The following is a 19,541-nucleotide window of genomic DNA, read 5'->3' on the forward strand; positions in this document are numbered from 1 at the left end:
CCTCTCTTCTTTATGACCTTCAGAACATGAACAAAGTTGCTGCTGAGCTTTTCTAAAATCCTACACAGTTTTCAGTATTTAAGTCTTTTGTTTGCCTTTTGTCTTTCACTGTTTTCATAGGACAAAGGGCAGGATATAAATGCATAAAACAAACTAAGCAAGCCTCAGATAAAATGGTCACATGCCTGGTGGTGTCCATGTTTCTGGGAGGTGAAATGAGGGAAAGGGAGGGTTCTCCCCTTAAGGGCATGGGGCAAAGTGCCTGTTCTGTCACCACGTCACAGCGCCCACTTGCACAATGGCAAAAAGAGGAAAAACGCCACACACAAAAAACACAGATTTACATAAAATGTGCATGTGTGTGCGAGTTTACATATAATTACTATAATTCAGACAATGCAATCTATCTCACTATAGTGAGGAAGCCTGGTGGGCTCCGTTTCTGCTGAGTCTGTTCTGCCCAAGTGCTGTTGATGGGCAGCTTCAAGGCCCTGCTGCCCTTCCTTCTTATGGCTCTGTATTTTAAAACAAAACTTGGACTAGAGAGCCCTTCAAACAGAGTCCTGTCCCCTAAAAAGTAGGGCATTTGGCCACTTTGCTTCATCACCTTCTTTGTCTTTCTCCTCCTACCTCACATTGCTCCAGATTTGCACTTATCCCAGGGAAGGAGGGAGGGAAACCTGCAAAATCAGTCTTTTCATCCCAGCTGGTTCTGTGGCAGTGGGTCCAGTTGGGTGATTCATCAGGCCTGCCAGCTGCCAGACAGAGTGCCACTCACTGTCCCTGATTTTGCCTGGTCCTTGCTCGTGAGTTGCTGGCCTCAGAGCGGCTTGCTTTGCCCACAGACACTGCCAACTTAAACTCCCCTTCTCCACGGGCCCAGTGCACTTTGCATTTAAGCACCGGCTAATGTATCCCTGTCTATTACATTGTGCCATAACTCCCCAATATTAGTAGATGACTAGGACACACAAAGAGAACATCATTGTAGGAACAGAATCACCAGGCTCTCACTGTTTCTTCTTCTTTGACTTCAAGTGTGCAAGTGTGGCTGGCAAAATGGAAGATAATGTGAAACACTTGCTAACAGTATGCATGATTGCAGTACAGAAAACCACTATGCTGGTTGGTGTGCAGATGTTGAATTACAAATGAAAAAAGCAAGTTTCTATTTCTGTATTTAATTAACTCTTAATTGTGCCACCAACAGTGTTCAAAACAACTATTTTATATGAATTGTAGGAATGCTGCACTCAGATTGGCTGCAGAGATTGTGAATCTACATAATTATCTTTACACACACACACACACACACACACACACACACACACACTTTTCACCAGCAAAATAAATCCATATAAAAAAAAATCAAGGATTTAGGAAGGACTATTAAACAGGAACATACTCTTTAGATTAAAGTTTTGCCTATTTGAACCCACTGGATGCCTTTCCAGAAAGATCAAGGCATTTTGGTTGGACCCTTATAGCTGTGCATTTCCCTTTTCTGGCACAGGAAAGCAATGGGACTGTAATATGACCAAGCTGCTCTAATTTAATTCTTCCGCCAGCAGTGCACCAGCTGATCATGAGAATGAAGAACGTAGGGATTTCAGGAAGCAGCCTGCCACTCTCCTCTCTAGGACCCCTCTCTTCTCAGCACAGTTGCCTGCCACCCCAATCTCTGTGCAAGGCAGGATTCCAGGGGTTCCAGACCCAGGTTCATTTTTCCTTTTGGAAAGGAGGCACAGCAGAGACTGTGGTGTCTGTATGACATATGGTTTCATTCCAGATAAATACAACCTGAGCCACCGATGGAGGGGCTCACAGCATCAGCACTCCAAAAGGGTCTCACCAGGAGGCTAGCCTGGTTATTCCAAGCATTAGAACCCTTTATTAGAATTTAACACTTGCTGGATCCAGCAATTAGAAGGGTCTCGGCAGACACACACCCCAACTCCTAACAGTACTTTTGCTGTTGCCCCACTTCTTTGCCCACTAATTTCTCTCTTTCCCAGATGCAGACATCAGCCCACTTGAAAGAGGCAAAGTCACCTTGTGATAAGGTTACTACTACAATTTCTCCACAATTTTCTTTTGTGAAAACATATTATCTTGCAAAATAGATATCACAATAAAACCTTGGTTCTTGCCTTTTTTTGTAGACCATTCAAATGAATTCTAAAATATATCAGCAAGTAGCCAAATTTGCATAGCTTCTCAGTACCACTCAATAGGTTTGCACAAAAATAACCACAAAACTTCTTATCAGGAGTTTTAACTGGATGTTTGGAAAAGTACCGTAAGTCTTCTTTTTCAGGGACAACAAGCAGGCAAGAAGCTTTACCTTCCCTGTTCTTCAGTCAAATCAGACAGGCACAGCCACGTCTTAATTCATCACAAGGTAATGGCTTTTCAATAAAGGAAAGCACATTGACCAGAGGTCTGGGGGGAGGCAGGCAAAATAAAGATTCCCAAAGCTCACATCGGAGTCCTGAGCCAATGACAGTCTCTGTGGCAAATGGTTTTTGAAAGGGAATGCTGGCATGTGGAATTTTGGAAACTGGTCTTTCTCTCTCCCTTTCTGTCTCTGTTTCTTCCAAGCCAAAAATAACTCCTATTACCTTTATTGCTTTTGCAGAAAACCTGCCCTGAAATTATATGTCTGTTTCTGTAAAAAGGAAAACGCAGTGCAAGTGCTCATGTTTGCAGCAGATTCCAGAAAATCCCTTTGTAGCAGTTTCCCCTATATATTTCCTGGAGTTTTTATTCTAAGCAAACATGCAAGCAAGGTTTTGCACCTTATTGAATAACTTCTTTGGTGGATGGTGGGAAGGAGGCTCCATTTCAATGGTGCGACGCTTTATTTGTTTGTTTAAAATTTAATATCCTGTTTAACTTGTCCTATTTGGCTCTCAAACTGACTCTGCTATCAGAAGCTAAAAAGAGAGAACAACTTTATAATAACAGAATCTGTAAGAAAAAAACCATGAAAAAAAGAAACCGAGAAGCCAGAGCGAAGCCCCACCCACCATGAAGAAAGGGAAAGGGCCACAGACTTCCGAAAAGCTGGGAGATAATTTGCCAAACAGGCCTCTCAATGGAGGAAGTTTCCCGGAGACGGGAAAAGCTCTAGATCTCCTTGCAACAGTCCACACCGTCAGCAGTGATGGCATGGATACAATCTTCAAAAGGAAAAGGAAACAAAAAAAAGGGGGTTGGCTTAAAGATTGAACTGTTACGAAAACATTGAATGGGGCATTTGTGTGACAAGTAGATGTGAGGGAGACATTTGATTCAGTCTATATTTAAAGGCAAACGAAACTAATTTGTGCTGTTTTAAAACCAGATGGTAACCGAAAGACAATCACCCTGTTTGTAATGTGTACAAAAATGCAAACGCCAGTGTAAAATGTGCATATAAATGCATATATTAGTAGATAAACTCCAATGCAACATTGAACTGTGCTAATGAAGGGGATGTGGTAGCGTCTCATTTTTCTTGTTTATTATCTTAATTATTCATAGAAAATCTTTAATAAAAAGAGTTTTAAATGCATATTGTTGTTGCTGGCATCCATCTGTCTCGGGAGACAATGAAGGAGTGTGCCTTTGTGGGGTGAAGTCAAACTGTTGGAGAGTTACAGTGTCTGCTGTGGCTGTAGAGACCGATACGGGAGAGGCATGTTCTGTTGCAGCCAGGGCAGAGGAAGGCATCTGGTTGTGCTGCTGCAGATCAACCATAGTGTTTCTTCTCTCTGCACAGAGAGAAAATTCATATATTGCACAAAATTACATACAAAAATTGACATAAAGTAGGAGAAATTCACACTAAAATTCTGGGGAATTTTCATGAGGGCATTTAATAATAATAATAATAATAATAATAATAATAATAATAATAATTGCAAACTAATGTGGAAATCTGGTGAACAGATTGGAAAAATGAGAAACAGAGAAAGTGAAATTGACATATTAGCCCATCTTTAGTAAGAAGGTTGCAGCTTCAAAGTTTCCCCCTTTGGCTTCAGGTGGAAATTGAAACATGTAAACCCCACAGGTGCTGCAGGAGCCTCCCCCGCATCACTGCAAAGGCTAGTTTTGCAGCTTTCATTACAAGAGGCGAATGTGTGAGATGAACCATGGATCTGTGGCTGAGGTGCAGCAAGAAGCACAGACTTCCTGCCTTACGGCTCACGCAACGTGCGCTCCCAGGAGCAAGATGCTGAGAGTACTTGAGAACTTAGTCATCACCAGAGGTGAAATGTTATAGCTGATGGATTGGCAAAATGCCTTAAATATCATCCAATTTAATTGATAACAAATTCTCTCTCTCTCTCTCTCTCTCTTTCTCTGGGGTAAGGAAGGAAAATAATTAACTACGATGGGAAAAGAAGGAAACAAACTACAATAGCCAGACAGGCTGCAGAGGAAGATATAGAAATTTCAATCAATAGGAAACCTTTGATTTTGAGCTGAGTGACATACTTATGCTTAATACTTCACACACTCACTAATGACACGTTTCTGCCACACTTAGCACAATTTCAACATTCCTTTATAGCAGTCTTTCTCTAACTTGGGTTCCCAGATGTTCTTGAACTATAACTCCCACCATCCTTGACCACTGGCTATGCTGGCTATGCATGATGGGAGTTGTAGTCCAGCAACATCTAAGAATCAAATGTTGGGAAAGGCTGCTCTGTAGGGACATCATGGCCGGTGCGTCCCATGATGTGTTAAGTGGTCAACTTGCTTCTGAGCCAATATTTTGGTCCCATCTTATAACTTTCAAAACAGTGAAGTCAGAAATACATTTTGTTGCTTAACTACTACTGTGCCTGCCATTGCACATGCATCCTGCTTTTGGTTCAGATTGCTTAAGGATAACTCCTTTAGAGCTACCTTTTGTAGAACAACAAATGACCAGTTTAAGCAAATTTATGGACGTGGCTGTTGAATTAGGTGGCAGCCTTTTTGCATGCTCCTTGCACAGGCCACCACAACACAATGAAGCAGATCCATGGGTCTCAAAAGCAGGTTTAAATCTGGCAAATCTTTGATGCTTTTTAACTTTTGTGCTGACTGCTGAGCCTGAAAACATTTCCTTCTGAAAGTGATGCTTTCTCTTGAATAATAGTCAGCTGGTTGCAGCAGGGAATTCCAGCTCTCCAATCAATCTAGCAGACAACAGGTTGTGGTTGCTTCTAGCTATGTTGCTGGTGATAATTCTCCATTGGAAAATGCCAGTTTTAGAGGCTGTAGCTAAGTTTCCTCCTTTCTCTTCTTTTATTTCAAAAAGTTGGCTAATTTGCTCTTGCTCTTAAGTCCTGATCAAAACATTAGTAATTTGCCATTCATTAACTGTTCTCACCTGTAATGTGTGGAACCAAAATAGATTGTATCAAATAAAGATTCGGGGTTCATTGTTGAATTATGAATTGCTTTAAAAAGAAAACATGAATAGTGGGCATTCCCTCTATGTATTAGGAATAAAATAGCTGGGGAGGGGGCTGTGAAAGAGGAATCTGTAAAATAGTAATGAGGAAATGTGATGGTTGTTAATAACCTTCAAAATAATTGGGGTGTTTTTTTTTTCCATGCCCCAATAAGCGAGGGCCCGTCTACACTTCCTATTGCCCTGTGCCTAGAAAGCAGCTCTCCTGGGCGTTTTCCACTTGCCCCGTGATTTAGAGATCCAGGTCCAGGTGGTTTTTTATTTGTCCGCCTGCTTTACCTGGGGAAACCCACTGCTTCCCGCTGAATCAAAACAAACATCAATCCTCAGAAAAGCCGAATTACGTTTGTTCTGATTCAGTGGTAAACTGCAGGTTTTCCAGTGGGAAAACAGTGTGACAAGCGGAAGTGTGGATGAGCGGTAAACCTTCAACTTATATTTCACAGTTTGGAGCTTCAGTTGACATTCTTCTTTACAGGCTTGCAGACACATGTCAGCAAATAAACAAACAGTTCCTTTCTGATTAGCTTAATTTGGAGGGTTTGACATAGCCACAGATATATACATACAAAATTTGGGATGTGGGGGGAAGGTTGTAGTTGTATCTTACTGGAGGTGCACGTCCAGGATTTTGCTAAGTGTAACACAAAACTGTAAAAGTTTAGCTGAGGGAAATGCCTTCCTCCCACTGGCCTGCTTGTCCAATCAGGAACCAGCCCTGCATCTCCCTCATTTCTGACAACTATTTAGCAACTGAGCTCAGCTAAAGTTTCCAAAAAAGTTAGAATAACTTCCTCTCTCCAAGACCTCAATTTTTGCACAGCCTGGTCCTTGAAATTAGATCCCTTCAAGAGACCTGGAAAACGTTTGCTCAGCAAAACCCTCCTGTTTTTCCAAAGGCTCTGTCTCAGGAATTTAAAGCACACTTTTAAAAAACACAGAGACACCCACCACTTGAGGAGGGGGGAGAATTCCTTTCCCTCTCTCCCTCCCCTCCTTACAGAAAGAATGGAAGAAAGTTCTAGCCCTCCTGCTTCTCCTGTGGACAGCCTGGGGACCAGTGAAGAGGAGCTGGAGAGGCAGCCAAAGAGGCTGGGAAGGAAGAGGAGATACAGCAAGAAATCCAGCGAAGATGGAAGCCCAAACCCAGGCAAGCGGGGAAAGAAGTCCAGCCCCAGCGCACAGTCCTACGAGGAGCTCCAAAGCCAGCGGATCCTTGCCAATGTCCGAGAGAGGCAGAGGACTCAGTCCCTCAATGAAGCTTTTGCAGCCTTGAGGAAAATCATTCCCACCCTGCCTTCCGACAAACTCAGTAAAATCCAGACTCTCAAGCTTGCTGCCAGGTACATAGACTTCCTCTACCAGGTACTGCAGAGCGATGAAATGGACAATAAGATGACCAGCTGCAGCTATGTGGCTCACGAGCGGCTCAGCTACGCCTTTTCGGTGTGGAGGATGGAAGGAGCCTGGTCAATGTCTGCCTCACACTAGCCAACATCAGGGTAAAACCAAGGATGACTGCCAAAGTGGTATGTGGCTCATTCTTCTTACTCTGGGCAAAGCTTGTCGGCTTGGGTGGCATGCCGTACTTTGGAAATATTTGGGGAGGTGGGGATGGCAAATGAGTAATGCAGCAAATGTGTTGGATGGAGATGTGGAGTCATGATCCCAGCTGGAATGATTTGATAGCCTTTAGGCATGTTGCTATTTGCCTAGCCTAGATTTATTGTCTGTAATGTCTGTAAGCTGGGAATGACAGGGCTTTCATATGGCAAAATCCATAAAGAACTCTCCTTGTCTGATACTATCCTGCAGGCTAGGAAGGCTACTTATTTTTGTGTGTGGTTAAAGCTTAGTTCCAAGATAGGCTCAACATTTCAAAAACCAATAACTACATGGGAATGATTTGCTTCTGATCCTAATAGGATCTTAAAACAAAGTAAAAGAAAATTCATTTTCAATCATAACATCCCTCGCATGGCCCTCCAGAGTCATGTCCAAGTCGCTTTTCATTTGTTTTGCATCTTATATGAGAGAACTGTGATATTTGCCATACCAGATAAAAACGTCTATGCACAGAGCGATGGAATGCAGCTGTTATTCAAAAGCTTTGGTTCCAGAAGGAGTGGCAAAACTGTGTGGTCCTCATTCTGAACTTTGCAGGTCTGCATTTGTTACAAAGGATTTTAAAAGTGGGGGAAGAGATTGTGAGGAGCGGGTGCTTCTTTAAACAACCAACTCCATTCTGGTCGTAGCACAATTTTGTAGCTTAAACAGATGTTCAGTATTTGTTTTGCTGGGCTGTGCCCCCCCCCCCCCGCACTGCATATTCAAAGTAAACACAGAACCAGCCTTTTTTGCCAGCTTCTGGTTCAGTTCGCTTCTCTTGACCACAACTTAATGTCACTTACTTGAAGATCTGGCTCCTAGTCCAGCCTGCTGCCTTAAATGCAGCCCCCAAGGCTCATTCCACCCCCCCTTGATCTATTACAAGACAAAATAATCCTTTCTTATTTCATTTTTTTCCAGGGGTAGAATATTTTAGGCATTTTGAGAGACAGAGAGAGTGAGAGGTGAACATTATCTGAGCACTTCATAACTTGACATTGTTTCAGAACAATGTGAACACTTTCCCTCAGCTATGTAAATCACAACATTATTTTATATGTCCTAATGCACACATGAAATATGTAAAAGGCTTTGTACATTGTGGGTACCCAATGAAACACCAATGGACAACAATAGCAAAGCTATTTTGCAGAAAATACTATAAAGATATAAATGCAGACTGTAAACCTATAATGACACGTATAATTTGTAGAGTGCAGAAAATGTGGGGAAAGATACATTCATTATTTGAAGACAACAATGTTTTTAGGTTTCCTGCTTATAAGTAAGATTATAAGATTTACAGGTAAAGACCAGAATGCAACTGGCAGCCTACGATCTCAACTAAGGCCATCTTATACAGATGCACGGGCACCAGTCATTACAGAGAAAATTTCAAAATGCACCATTTTAAACCGTTTTGGAAATGAATGCTCATGCTTTATTTGTATTTAGAAGAAAAAATGAATAAATTTATTTAAACCGACTTGTTCATTAAATATACAAGTGGATGCATAAGTAATAATTAAGAGAAACTATGTCTCCACCTCATTGCCCTGGGTACTTTATATCATAAAAAGTATACATTAATTAGGACTAGTTTTGTGTGGCTTTGCTTTAGTATCAGCTGCAAAGATACATGTAGAAAATGAAACAAAATCCATTGGCTTCCCATTTATAAATATGACTTGTAAAGCCCAAGTAAGGAGGGCCGGGGGGGTGGGGGTGGGGGGGTGTCTTCCCGCTTTGTGGGAATATTCTGCTGCTTTTGCCCAAAGCAGATGTAAAATGTCTCAGACACATAGTTTGCTAGAGTTTAGATTCTGCTTTAATTATTCAGTCATAGAAACAATAAATTCACTATGTCTGCAATTACTTAGCAGTTCTTTGGCTACAATCCACAACTTTTTACTCTGAAGAAGTCCTATTAAATCTAACTTTACTAGTCCAGAGGAAGTAAATTATAGAAGCCTTCATTTGTTAATCTCCTCTATGCCATTCTTTAGACATGTCCATTTGAAAACATGTTAAGAGACAGAATGTGTATTTCATTTTCACATTTTAAAAACTGTTTTTCGATTATAAAATTAACATGTTTTCCTGAGTATAAAAATACCAAAAGTGAAGTCACAGTATGGGACTTCTGTAAGTAACGCATCGTGCCTCAGATAAAAATTATTCTTTTCCAAACATTCTTTTCAGAAGCATTTTTACATATACTCACTTCTAGCCTGTGGAATTTGTAGAGAAATTTAAATTTTGAGTATTATTCAAACCTAATTTATGGTCTGAACAAATAAAATGAGCACAAATGATCAGGACAGAGAGTGATAAGCTAGAATTCCACCTCACAATACTATCTGGGACTTGGCACACAGAGAGAGGGATTCTTAGCCATTGTAGCTTTTACATTAATACAAATTACCTTCTAGAGGCCCTGCCATGTTTCAGAAGCAACGTAAGAGCTTTTTGGTGGAACAAGAATGTGCAGGTCAATGCTAAGGAAGTAAGGGGATGCAGTGCTTATAACAGTTTCTAGATATTATGTAGCAACACAATAACTGTTATTTTAGCTTATTATTCTTAAATATTACTTTTAATAATATGTTGTTCTTTGCTCCAGACCCAGATTATGACAAAACAGGGCACTTGTATAAAAAAGAAATAAAGCAAATGACAATGGAAGCCCCACACATTTGTAGAAATCAAACATGGAAAGGCCAAACTAGAATTCTTCTGTAGGAATAGATGCTCCAATTATACTATGTAATTACCCTATCTATTTTCATGTTATCAACACAAAAGGTACTTCTAGAAGGGGGCATAATTTGCAAATGGGTCATTAAGATATTGCAAACTGGTCGTTGGCGATGGTTGTGGTGGTGATGTTCTACTCTAGGTTTCCCCCAGAAGGGATGAATCCAGATTAAATTGCAGGGACAGAGCAGGGACAGGCATCATCATGTGAATGCTGCCCGCCTCCCCCCCAAACCCACCTGCATATATGAGAAGCATCCATCCCACAAGAAGCACCCATTTGGAAGCTCCCAAATGTTGGTGTCTAATGAATTTCTGTTATAACTGATATACATTCTTACTGTACAGTGGTACCTCAGGTTACATACGCTTCAGGTTACATACGCTTCAGGTTACAGATTCCGCTAACCCAGAAATAGTGCTTCAGGTTAAAAACTTTGCTTCAGGATGAGAACAGAAATCGTGTTCCGGTGGCACGGCAGCAGCAGGAGGCCCCATTAGCTAAAGTGGTGCTTCTGGTTAAGAACAGTTTCAGGTTAAGTACGGACCTCTGGAACGAATTAAGTACTTAACCTGAGGTACCACTGTATTTCTTTCAGATGGCACATTAATGTCTGATATGTGCAGATTGGCTCACTGTACATCTGAAGTTAATTGATACCACCGGACTTGTTCCTTTAGCTTGCACGTTCTCATACTGTGAATCTTCTCTTCACTTAATGTAGAACAGGTTTAGCAGTTCAGTGTGCCTCTTACTCCTTGTCCTGTAAAATGTGAGTGAAAATTGACATGACGGAAGATGGGCAAATGCACCATTTGAAGCAGGGGGAATTATGTGGTTTACAGTGTGAGAACAATAACTGGGCATTGCTAAAAGCTCTCCTTGTGGGTACTCTGAAGTTGTGCATTTTGCTGCATTCATTCTTAAGAAGAAGTCTCTGGATCAGGCCAGGGGCCCACCCTCTTCTCACAGTGCCCAACCAGATTTCCATGGGGAAAGCCTGCAAGCAACAGCCCTATCCTCAGCTGGGATTCAGAGGCCTTCACACCTAATAGATACCTAATAGTTGCCCATCCAAGTTAAAAGCTGAGATGAAAGGAGAAAGTCCCAAAATAAAATACGCAATTTGGAAACTAAGGTAAAGCCTTCAGATGTCTTCTATAAGTCTGATAGATGTTTATTTCTTGGACATCTGATGGGATGGTGTTCCATGGGGTGAGCATGACTACCAAGATGGCCCTCTGAATGGTTCCCTGTAACCTCCCTTCTCTCAATGCCCCCCCCCCCGGTTGGATTTAATTAGAACTGTTGTCTCTCCTCACTGGATGCCAGTAGAAGAGAGAAGAAACTTCAACACTAGCACCAGAATATGCCAAAAATATGCCCATCCTATTTCTGTTGCCCAGGTTATTTTTTGTGTTTTTGGTTAAAGGTAAAGGGACCCCTGACCATTAGGTCCAGTTGTGACCGACTCTGGGGTTGTGGCACTCATCTCGCTTTATTGGCCGAGGGAGCCGGCGTACAGCTTCCGGGTCATGTGGCCAGCATGACTAAGCCGCTTCTGGCAAACCAGAGCAGCGCACGGAAACACCGTTTACCTTCCCGCTGGAGCAGTACCTATTTATCTACTTGCACTTTGACGTGCTTACAAACTGCTAGGTTGGCAGGAGCAGGGACTGAGCAACAGGAGCTCACCCCGTCACGGGGATTCGAACCTCTGACCTTCTGATCGGCAAGTCCTAGGCTCTGTGGTTTAACCCACAGTGCCACCCGCGTCCCAATTTGGAAACTAGTACAAAGCAAAATCTTGGTAAGATCCAATAGGTTAGCCGATGCCAATGGGTCCCATTCACACCCCACCATGATTCAAAATAGTAAACAAAGTTATTTGTCCGAACAATCAGTCTCTTGAGAAAAATACACCAAAGTAAATCTGAGGATTGATCCAGCCGGGGTTTCTCTGTCTCATAGATGTCAACACAAAACCCAGAGAAGTCTTTTAAAAACCGAACTGTGATAAGTGGGTTGGTAATGATGAGGAAGGGGTACCACTTAGCTTCAAAACTGCCACCTGCTGAGTACTGCAAAAGTATTCCATTATCACACATTTCCCCACATTGCCATGCTATTCAAGGAAGCTTTTAGGATAACAGAGCCAACTTGAGTAGTTGAACTGCATTTTTGCAAATCTGAATTTTGCAAATCACCAGTCCATCACCCCCAACCCCCTCTGTTTCCCCCTCTGTTTCCTAGTCTTTACTGCTGTGTAAGAGAATCAATAACACTTCACAATTTTAAGAGGATTTATGTATATTGCACAGATACATTTAATTCCTGAGGATTTAAATAGAAGAGTTCAGCACTCATTTAAAATCAGTGACACATAACCCAGTACATAGTTACTTGCGAGTAAGTTACACTGAACTCTATAAAACTTACTTTTAACCAAAAATGTATAGGGCCGTGTTTAACATTAACACAATCTTGTTGTTTTGCTAAGTGTGGATGCTGTTAAAATGAGGACATGTTGAAGAATAAAGGGAGTAAGGCTAAAACAGTACTGTTATTTACATGCTAGGTTAACTACATAGCACTATGTGGATTTTGAGTATCCTTCAGCGCAGGCATTCCCATTTGAAATCTCAGTTAATAATTGTGGAGGAGTCAACTAGTTTCTTCATGGGTTATATTGGTGCTGAGCAAAAGGTAATCTCCATGTTTGTTCAATATATTAATATTTTAAGTTTATAAATAATTTTAATATACAATTAACAAAATATTGTTGATCTATAGTCTTCATGCCTTGTATGCAGAGGGGGGTTTGGGGAAATGCAGGACAGAGTCTATAACCGATATCTAAAAATATATTCTGTTCCTCCCCCACCCAGCTTATCTTTAAGAAAATCTTTCATAAATCCATTAATTTAGTTCATGCAGTTATATTTTAAAAATATTCATGGACTGATTAGTTCATATAATTATATATTCATAAACTTCTAAAATGAAATTTTCTGAATAAGTATTAACAAACACTAGTATGCATTACAACATTACCTACTTCAATATCTATTTAAGTTTCTAAACAATTAATAAACTAAGTTAGATATTCTTGGCTTGAAATAGTGTAGGTGAAGTTCTGTTTCTTCTGATATGAACAGACTTTTGCTTTAATTACTCAGGGCATCATCTCCACAAAGTTAAGTATGTTCAACTTATTGCAACTGAAATCAATAAGTATTATTGATTTCCAATCTGGATTGCACCTAGGCATTTTTGAATTGGGGTGCAAAGAAAAGGGGTGCCTAGAAATCTCTTGAGCAAGAAATGTTAGGCTCACTTACTTTTCTCAGTCACGTCTTAAAGTAAAACACTAAATGGAACCATTTCTTTCCCTGTTGAAAGGGAAGAGCTACGCATGTTCACTTCTCATAACGTTATAAAAGAAGAAGATGCTTCATGATTTTCTGCCAATACAAACAATTATTTTCTGATTAGATGGAAAACTTTTTACACAACAATAAATGGTCTTTTGGATTTGTTTAGAATTCTATTTTTAGTCATTCATTCATGAGATTTACACACACACACACTTTATTATTATTATTTCAAACATTTTCACAATACCTTTTTAATCAGATACTTACATTGTTTCATAAGTTGACTTCCCCCCCTCGCCTCCTCGGTGTTTTTATTCAAACCTTTTCTGATGTATTATACCTTTATCTATTACAAAAAGTTTCTCTATTATAGTTATTTTGTCATTTTCCTCCCGCTGTTTCTTCCTCAAATCCTGCCTGCAATTTCATTTGACTGTAATATTTTTTAAAATAGTCTGCAAATGGCCTCCATTCTTCTATAAATTTTGCATTTCTGCATAGTCCATTACTTTCAGAAGCCCCTCCTCCTTCACTGGAACCGTCTCTCCTTTCCATTTCTGTGCATAATATTCTAGCTGCTCTTGTCACATACACACATAATTTAGTCATCTTCTACAGAACCTCCATCACCATTATACCTATAAGGAAAGCTTCTGGTCTTTTGGGAACAGCCCATATAAAGATGTTCTTCATTTCATCATATATCATTTCCCAAAAGCCTTTAGCTTTTTCATATGTCCACCACATATGGAAGAATGACTCATCTATCTGCTCATATTTCTAACATTTACTTGACACACTTTTATACATCTTAGCCAGGTTATTTGACATTAAATACTACCTGTACATCATTTTAAGTTTTCTTTAAGTGTATAACAAGCAGTAAATTTTATATCATTTCCCCATAACTTCTCCCAAGAAGTTATCAATAAGTCTTTAGGGAAGTTTTTAATGTGTGATATTTTAGTGTATTTTTGGTTTCTATGGAAGCCACCCAGAGTGGCTGGGGAAACCCAGCCAGATGGGCGGGGTACAAATAATAAATTATTATTATTATTATTATTTAGCCCATTATATCATTGTTGACTTAAAGATTTCATCTTTATTCTAGTGATTTTATAAATTTTAGAAATCAGTTTTTCATTACTCTCAAACAGCCCCATTTTTAAGTCAGATCTTTCTTCCATAAAACCATTTAACCCATCCTTCTTAAATAGCTCATTTACGTGATGATACTGAAACCAACTTGATACCAGGTCTTGAATTTATTCTAATTTTTTAAAAAAGTTTTTACCCATGTTCTGTGTAACTTAATATATCTGTATACGGCCCTCAAGAATTGCAAATAATTTATTCCAAATGATTTAATTTGGGGGCATATCCACACTGAAAGAAAAAAGTTTGTGTGCTGGGTTTTACTCTGGAAACTCATACAATAACTTCAATGGATATGAAAGTCTTAATATTTGAAAATCTGAACTTGAAGGCACAACATTACCAAATAGGCAGAAGTGGGTACTGGCCTATGGGCCCCACAGCTTTTAGGGGCCCCATGACAAAATAATATTGATTTGATCTTGAAAGAATATTACAATCAAGCTTACTTCGTTCAATGTTATCCCACATGGTTTTTAAAACAAAAACAAATATCCTTGTAAAAGCACTAGTCCAGATTCATAGCCATGGGTATCAACATCTGTGATTTCCACTAGTTCTCAACTAGCAGTTCCTTATATCCTAAAATGTTATGGGATTATGATGTCTTCTTTATGCAGGAATATTTTACCAGCCATTGAACTATTTCCCCAAGCGTCTTCAATTCCCACGGCACTAAAGCCATGCCAGCAAATCTGAACAGATAAATCCCAGGAAACAACTGCAGAGACAGTTGCCTCCAGTCTGGCTTTAGTCACATGCACCAAAATGTGGAGAAGTATGCACATTTGAATGTAAAACTGAACAGTAATGCAGAGAGACTGGGTGTTATTCACATTCAGATGTACATGAATGTACCTCCAGTTTATGCCTCTGGGTCCTCATGGGAGCCAGGAGGCCACAGTACACATTAAGAAGTATTATGAATTAATGAACAGCAACACAAAAATATCTGCATAAAGTTGAGCAACATTTTTTCCACAAATATTGGCCCATGTAAATTAATAGCTCTATTGTGAATTGGAACATCAAAAAGCAAAAATTGTAGGCTATGCTGAGATGACCAGTAATTTTCAGATAATACAGTATAAGCCATTTGGACTGGATTTTGAGCCAAAGAAGTTGCAAAAGACTGAAACTTAGACAGTTGTAAAAATTATGGGACAGGACAGAGAAATCATACTTTTGAAATGTATAAATTACTTGCAAATAATACAGTGGTACCTTGGGTTAAGTACTTAATTCGTTCCGGAGGTCTGTTCTTAACCTGAAACTGTTCTTAACCTGAAGCACCACTTTAGCTAATGGGACCTCCTGCTGCTGCCGTGCCGCCAGAGCCCGATTTCTGTTCTTATCCTGAAGCAAAGTTCTTAACCTGAAGCATTATTTCTGGGTTAGCAGAGTCTGTAACTTGAAGCGTATGTAACCCGAGGTACCACTGTATATGAATTACTTGAGGCGGGAATTCTCATTTTAAGATTTGTATTAGGTACAATACATCAACAGAAACACAGCTTTCTTTGAAATCCACACATCTTCAAATTTTGCAATGCAGTTCTGCAACCAAATATGTGAATAAAAATGTGTATATTATGGGAAATTATGCACAAAATGTGAAAATAGCTTTCAAAATGTGTTATGCTAGAGAAAATTGCATAAAAAATGTGTGTATTGTGAGAAATGCACACTAAAATGCTAAATAATTTTCATTGCTTAAAAAAGTTAGCAAACTGATGCAGAAATGTGACAACACGCACAGCAAAATCACAGTGCCATTCTGTAACAAGTCACAATATACCTAGAAACAAGTTTAACAAAATTCAGCAATCCCTTTTGCTTATAACATTACAAGATAATAACATTTCAGCAAACAATAAAACAAAATCACACTCCTCAGTTGCAACAAATGAATAATTCTGAACAACCAAGTCACTTGCAAAAATACAATACATGAAATGCCAGATACACACACCAAGAAAGATAAAAACTTAACAGCTAAGACTTCATCTTTCCTTCCTTGTCCTGAGGGACCTGTCCACCCACAGCAAACAAGGAAAGCTCTTAAGAGAAAGGGGGAAAGAAACAATTAGCATAGTCTGATTTATCATCTATGATGTCCATAACTTTGGCTGGATTTTTAGTTCATTTTGAATAATTTAACTGTTCCTTCTACTCACGCAATCCAACTCTCCCTGTTTGCCAGGGATACACCCCATTTCCTGGAATCTGTCCCAGCAGTAAATAATTGTCCATTTTTTATCACTATTGTTGCTTTTGGGGATTGCCTTGTTTATAAAAGTTATAAAGGCTCAACTTCTTCCTTGGGGTCTCTAGAAAATGTTGGAGTGAGGGAGATGCATTTTGCCTCTGACATGCAGGTAAACACCCCCCCCCCAAAAAAAAAGTTTAGGTAGCATAGTATGCAGGCTCTCGTTTCACAAGCTACTAAAGCGCCATTTGCCCTTTTGACAACAGACAACTCTGGTATGGTGCTCTGGTGTAACTTTTAGCAAAACCTTCTTGCCTTTCAAGCCAGTGTTGGATAAGTGATTACTAAGCATACAGAATACAGAACAGAGCCTTCTGAAATCGGTAGCGAAGAAATTAGGGAGGTCTCATGTACTAATATTGGTATTATGATAGGTATGTTCAGTGCTTTTTCTAAAAAAAATGTTTAGGGGTACTCTCGTTTTGACTCAAGAAAATCACTATTTTATAGTTCAAATCAGGAAAAATAAATACAGTAAATGGACAGAAGTACAAAGATTCACAAAATGTCTAGGGGGATGCGTACCCCTGCGTAGCAACCAGAAAAAAAGCACTGGGTATGTTAGAGGGGTCTCCCTAGTTTTGTGTGTGAAATCTTAGGGGCTACGTGCAACTACTACTGTTAATATAATTGCCTGTGATTGCCAACAGAAATTAACTATCTTGTACTCAGAAGAGCTGCTGAGTTGGAGAAGAGACTGGCAGTTGCACTGCCTCCATTTCAAGCTTCAGGGCCGCCACTATTTCTGCTCAACATGTTCATTTCACATACAGAAAGTAAATGTTGTCTCCTTCTCTGAAATAGTATCCTTTGCCTCAAAACCAGAGATAGGGAACCGGTGGCCTTTCAGATGTTGCTAGACTCCAACTCCCATCATCCCCGACAGCCTAACCCATGGGAGTTGTAGTCCAGCAACTTCTAGAGGGCTCCAGGCTCCTCACCACAACTCTAAATGATTCTGTATATCTTTAACACTTGGAATTATATTCCTGAGACTGAGAAAAAGTCAGTACATTTTACTCTTCCAGTATTTTATCTGTCATGCCATTGGGGCCATGTTGGCACCTACTGAAGACCCTCCTCTTTCAACAAAACTTTTAAGTCTTGAAAAGCTTTTCTGGGGAGTAAAGGACCTTTCTGAACAATATGAGGGGGGCGGCTGATGGAGGAGCAACCTACCCAAAATTGGGCTTGGATCCTAAAATAAGATTCAATAAAAATAGCCTTGCCACTTCCCTTCCCTTCCTCCCCCTGCTCAGCATTGCCGGTGCCTCTATCCCCTATTGTTCAACGGCTCAGGTGTCCTGACTCTTGGTTGGCTGCTGTCCTGGTATTAGAACGTTTTGGAAGGAAAGGGCTCTCAAGCTTTCCTCAGTTGACTGTGGGAGGCCTGTATCCACCTCTCTTCGGGCTCACTGTACTATTTGCTTGCAGCTCAATCTAACATACCACCATTCCCAGAGCATATCTACTTCGGAATTTAATTATCCCAGCTTATTATTTTTACAGTAGTTGTGCTATCTTTTACCCATGTCTACAAAAGAAGACCTCCCCCACCAACCCAAGAGTTCTCTGCTAGTATGATTACACCCCCCACCCCACCCCAGACACGCTTTGTGTAAAACAGATGCATAAATATAGGATGGGGGACGACGACACCTGGCTTACTAGCAGTCCATGTGAAAAGGATCTAGGGCTCCTGCTGGACCACAAGCTTAACATGAGTCAACAGTGTGATGCAGAAGCAAAAGAAAGCTAATGCTATTCTAGGCTTCATGAACAGAAGTCTAGTGTCCAGATCAAGGGAAGTAATAGTCCCACTCTCTTCTGCCTTGGTCAGACTACACCTGGAATATGGTGTCCAATTCTGGGCACCACAATCTCAGAAGGATGTTGACAAGCTGGAATGTGTGCAGAGGAGGAATCAAGGGTCTGGAAACCAAGCCTTATGAGGAACAGTTGAAGGAGCTGGGTATGTTTAGCTAGGAAAAGAGGAGACTGAGAGGAGATATGATTGCAATTTTAAAATATCTTAAGGGCTGTCACGTGGAAGATGGAGCAAGCTTGTTTTCTCCTGCTCTGGAGGGTAGGACTTGAACCAATGGCTCCAAGTTACAAAAAAGGAGATTCCGACTAAACATATGGAAACACTTTCGGACAGCAAGAGCTGTTTGACAGTGAAACAGTCTCCTTCGGGGAGTTTTGGACTCTCCTTCCTTGTAGGTTTTTAAGCAGAGGTTGGATGGCCATCTGTCATGGAGGCCTTAGCTGAGATCCCTGCATTGAAGGGGATTGGGCTAGATGACCACTTGGGTTCCTTCCAACTCTAAGAGTCTATGATCATCCCATGAGTTATATGGTAAATCACAGAATTTTCAAATTATCATTTCTTAAATTTGTGTGCCAGCCTTCATCCGAAGGTCTCAAGGCAGTTCACAGCATACAAATATAAAATGAAAACACTAAATACCTAATAAGAGCAAAAACAAACCAAACCCATACCTCCCCCATCGCTAGGATTTTAAAGACGTAAAAATTATACAGTCCAGCTCCATCTGAAGAGGAAGGATACTTTATTCTAACATTCACTGACACCACTGCTCACAAGAAATGTTTTCTGTTTTGTTTCCCTGGTGGGTGTCAGCTGAAGAATGTAATAATGGGTCAGATGAAGGGCCCATTTATTCTGGCATCCTGCTTTTCACAAAAGCCTCTGTGAGCCCCCAAAGCCTATCCTCCCAAGAGGCTTCCTCCTCTGAACATGAGGCTTCCATGTGCCATCAGGCCAGTAGCCAGTGGCAGATTCAGCCTCCATTCATTTGTCATTTGTAAGCCAGTGGCTGCCCATTATATCCTGTAGCAGTGAGTTCCATAGTTCTTAATTCTTCCTCAGCTTTGGTCACCAAACCTGGAGATTCA

The 19,541-nt window shown here is 40.4% G+C and overlaps 1 protein-coding gene across 1 annotated transcript in view; it reads left to right on the top strand.

Moving 5' to 3' along the window:
* Positions 1-6,244: 6,244 nt before the first annotated feature.
* TWIST2 (twist family bHLH transcription factor 2) overlaps positions 6,245-19,541 on the top strand; it is a 30,193-nt gene continuing 16,896 nt past the window's right edge. Inside the window, exon 1 of the mRNA XM_081184026.1 lies at positions 6,245-6,984. Coding sequence (XP_081040152.1) covers positions 6,464-6,946 — 483 coding nt within the window. The 5' untranslated portion in view covers positions 6,245-6,463 and the 3' untranslated portion in view covers positions 6,947-6,984. The remainder of the gene's footprint in view (positions 6,985-19,541) is intronic.

Source organism: Podarcis bocagei (assembly GCF_964188305.1).
Source record: "Podarcis bocagei genome assembly, chromosome: 1".
In the NCBI taxonomy this organism is placed as follows: Eukaryota; Metazoa; Chordata; class Lepidosauria; order Squamata; family Lacertidae; genus Podarcis; species Podarcis bocagei.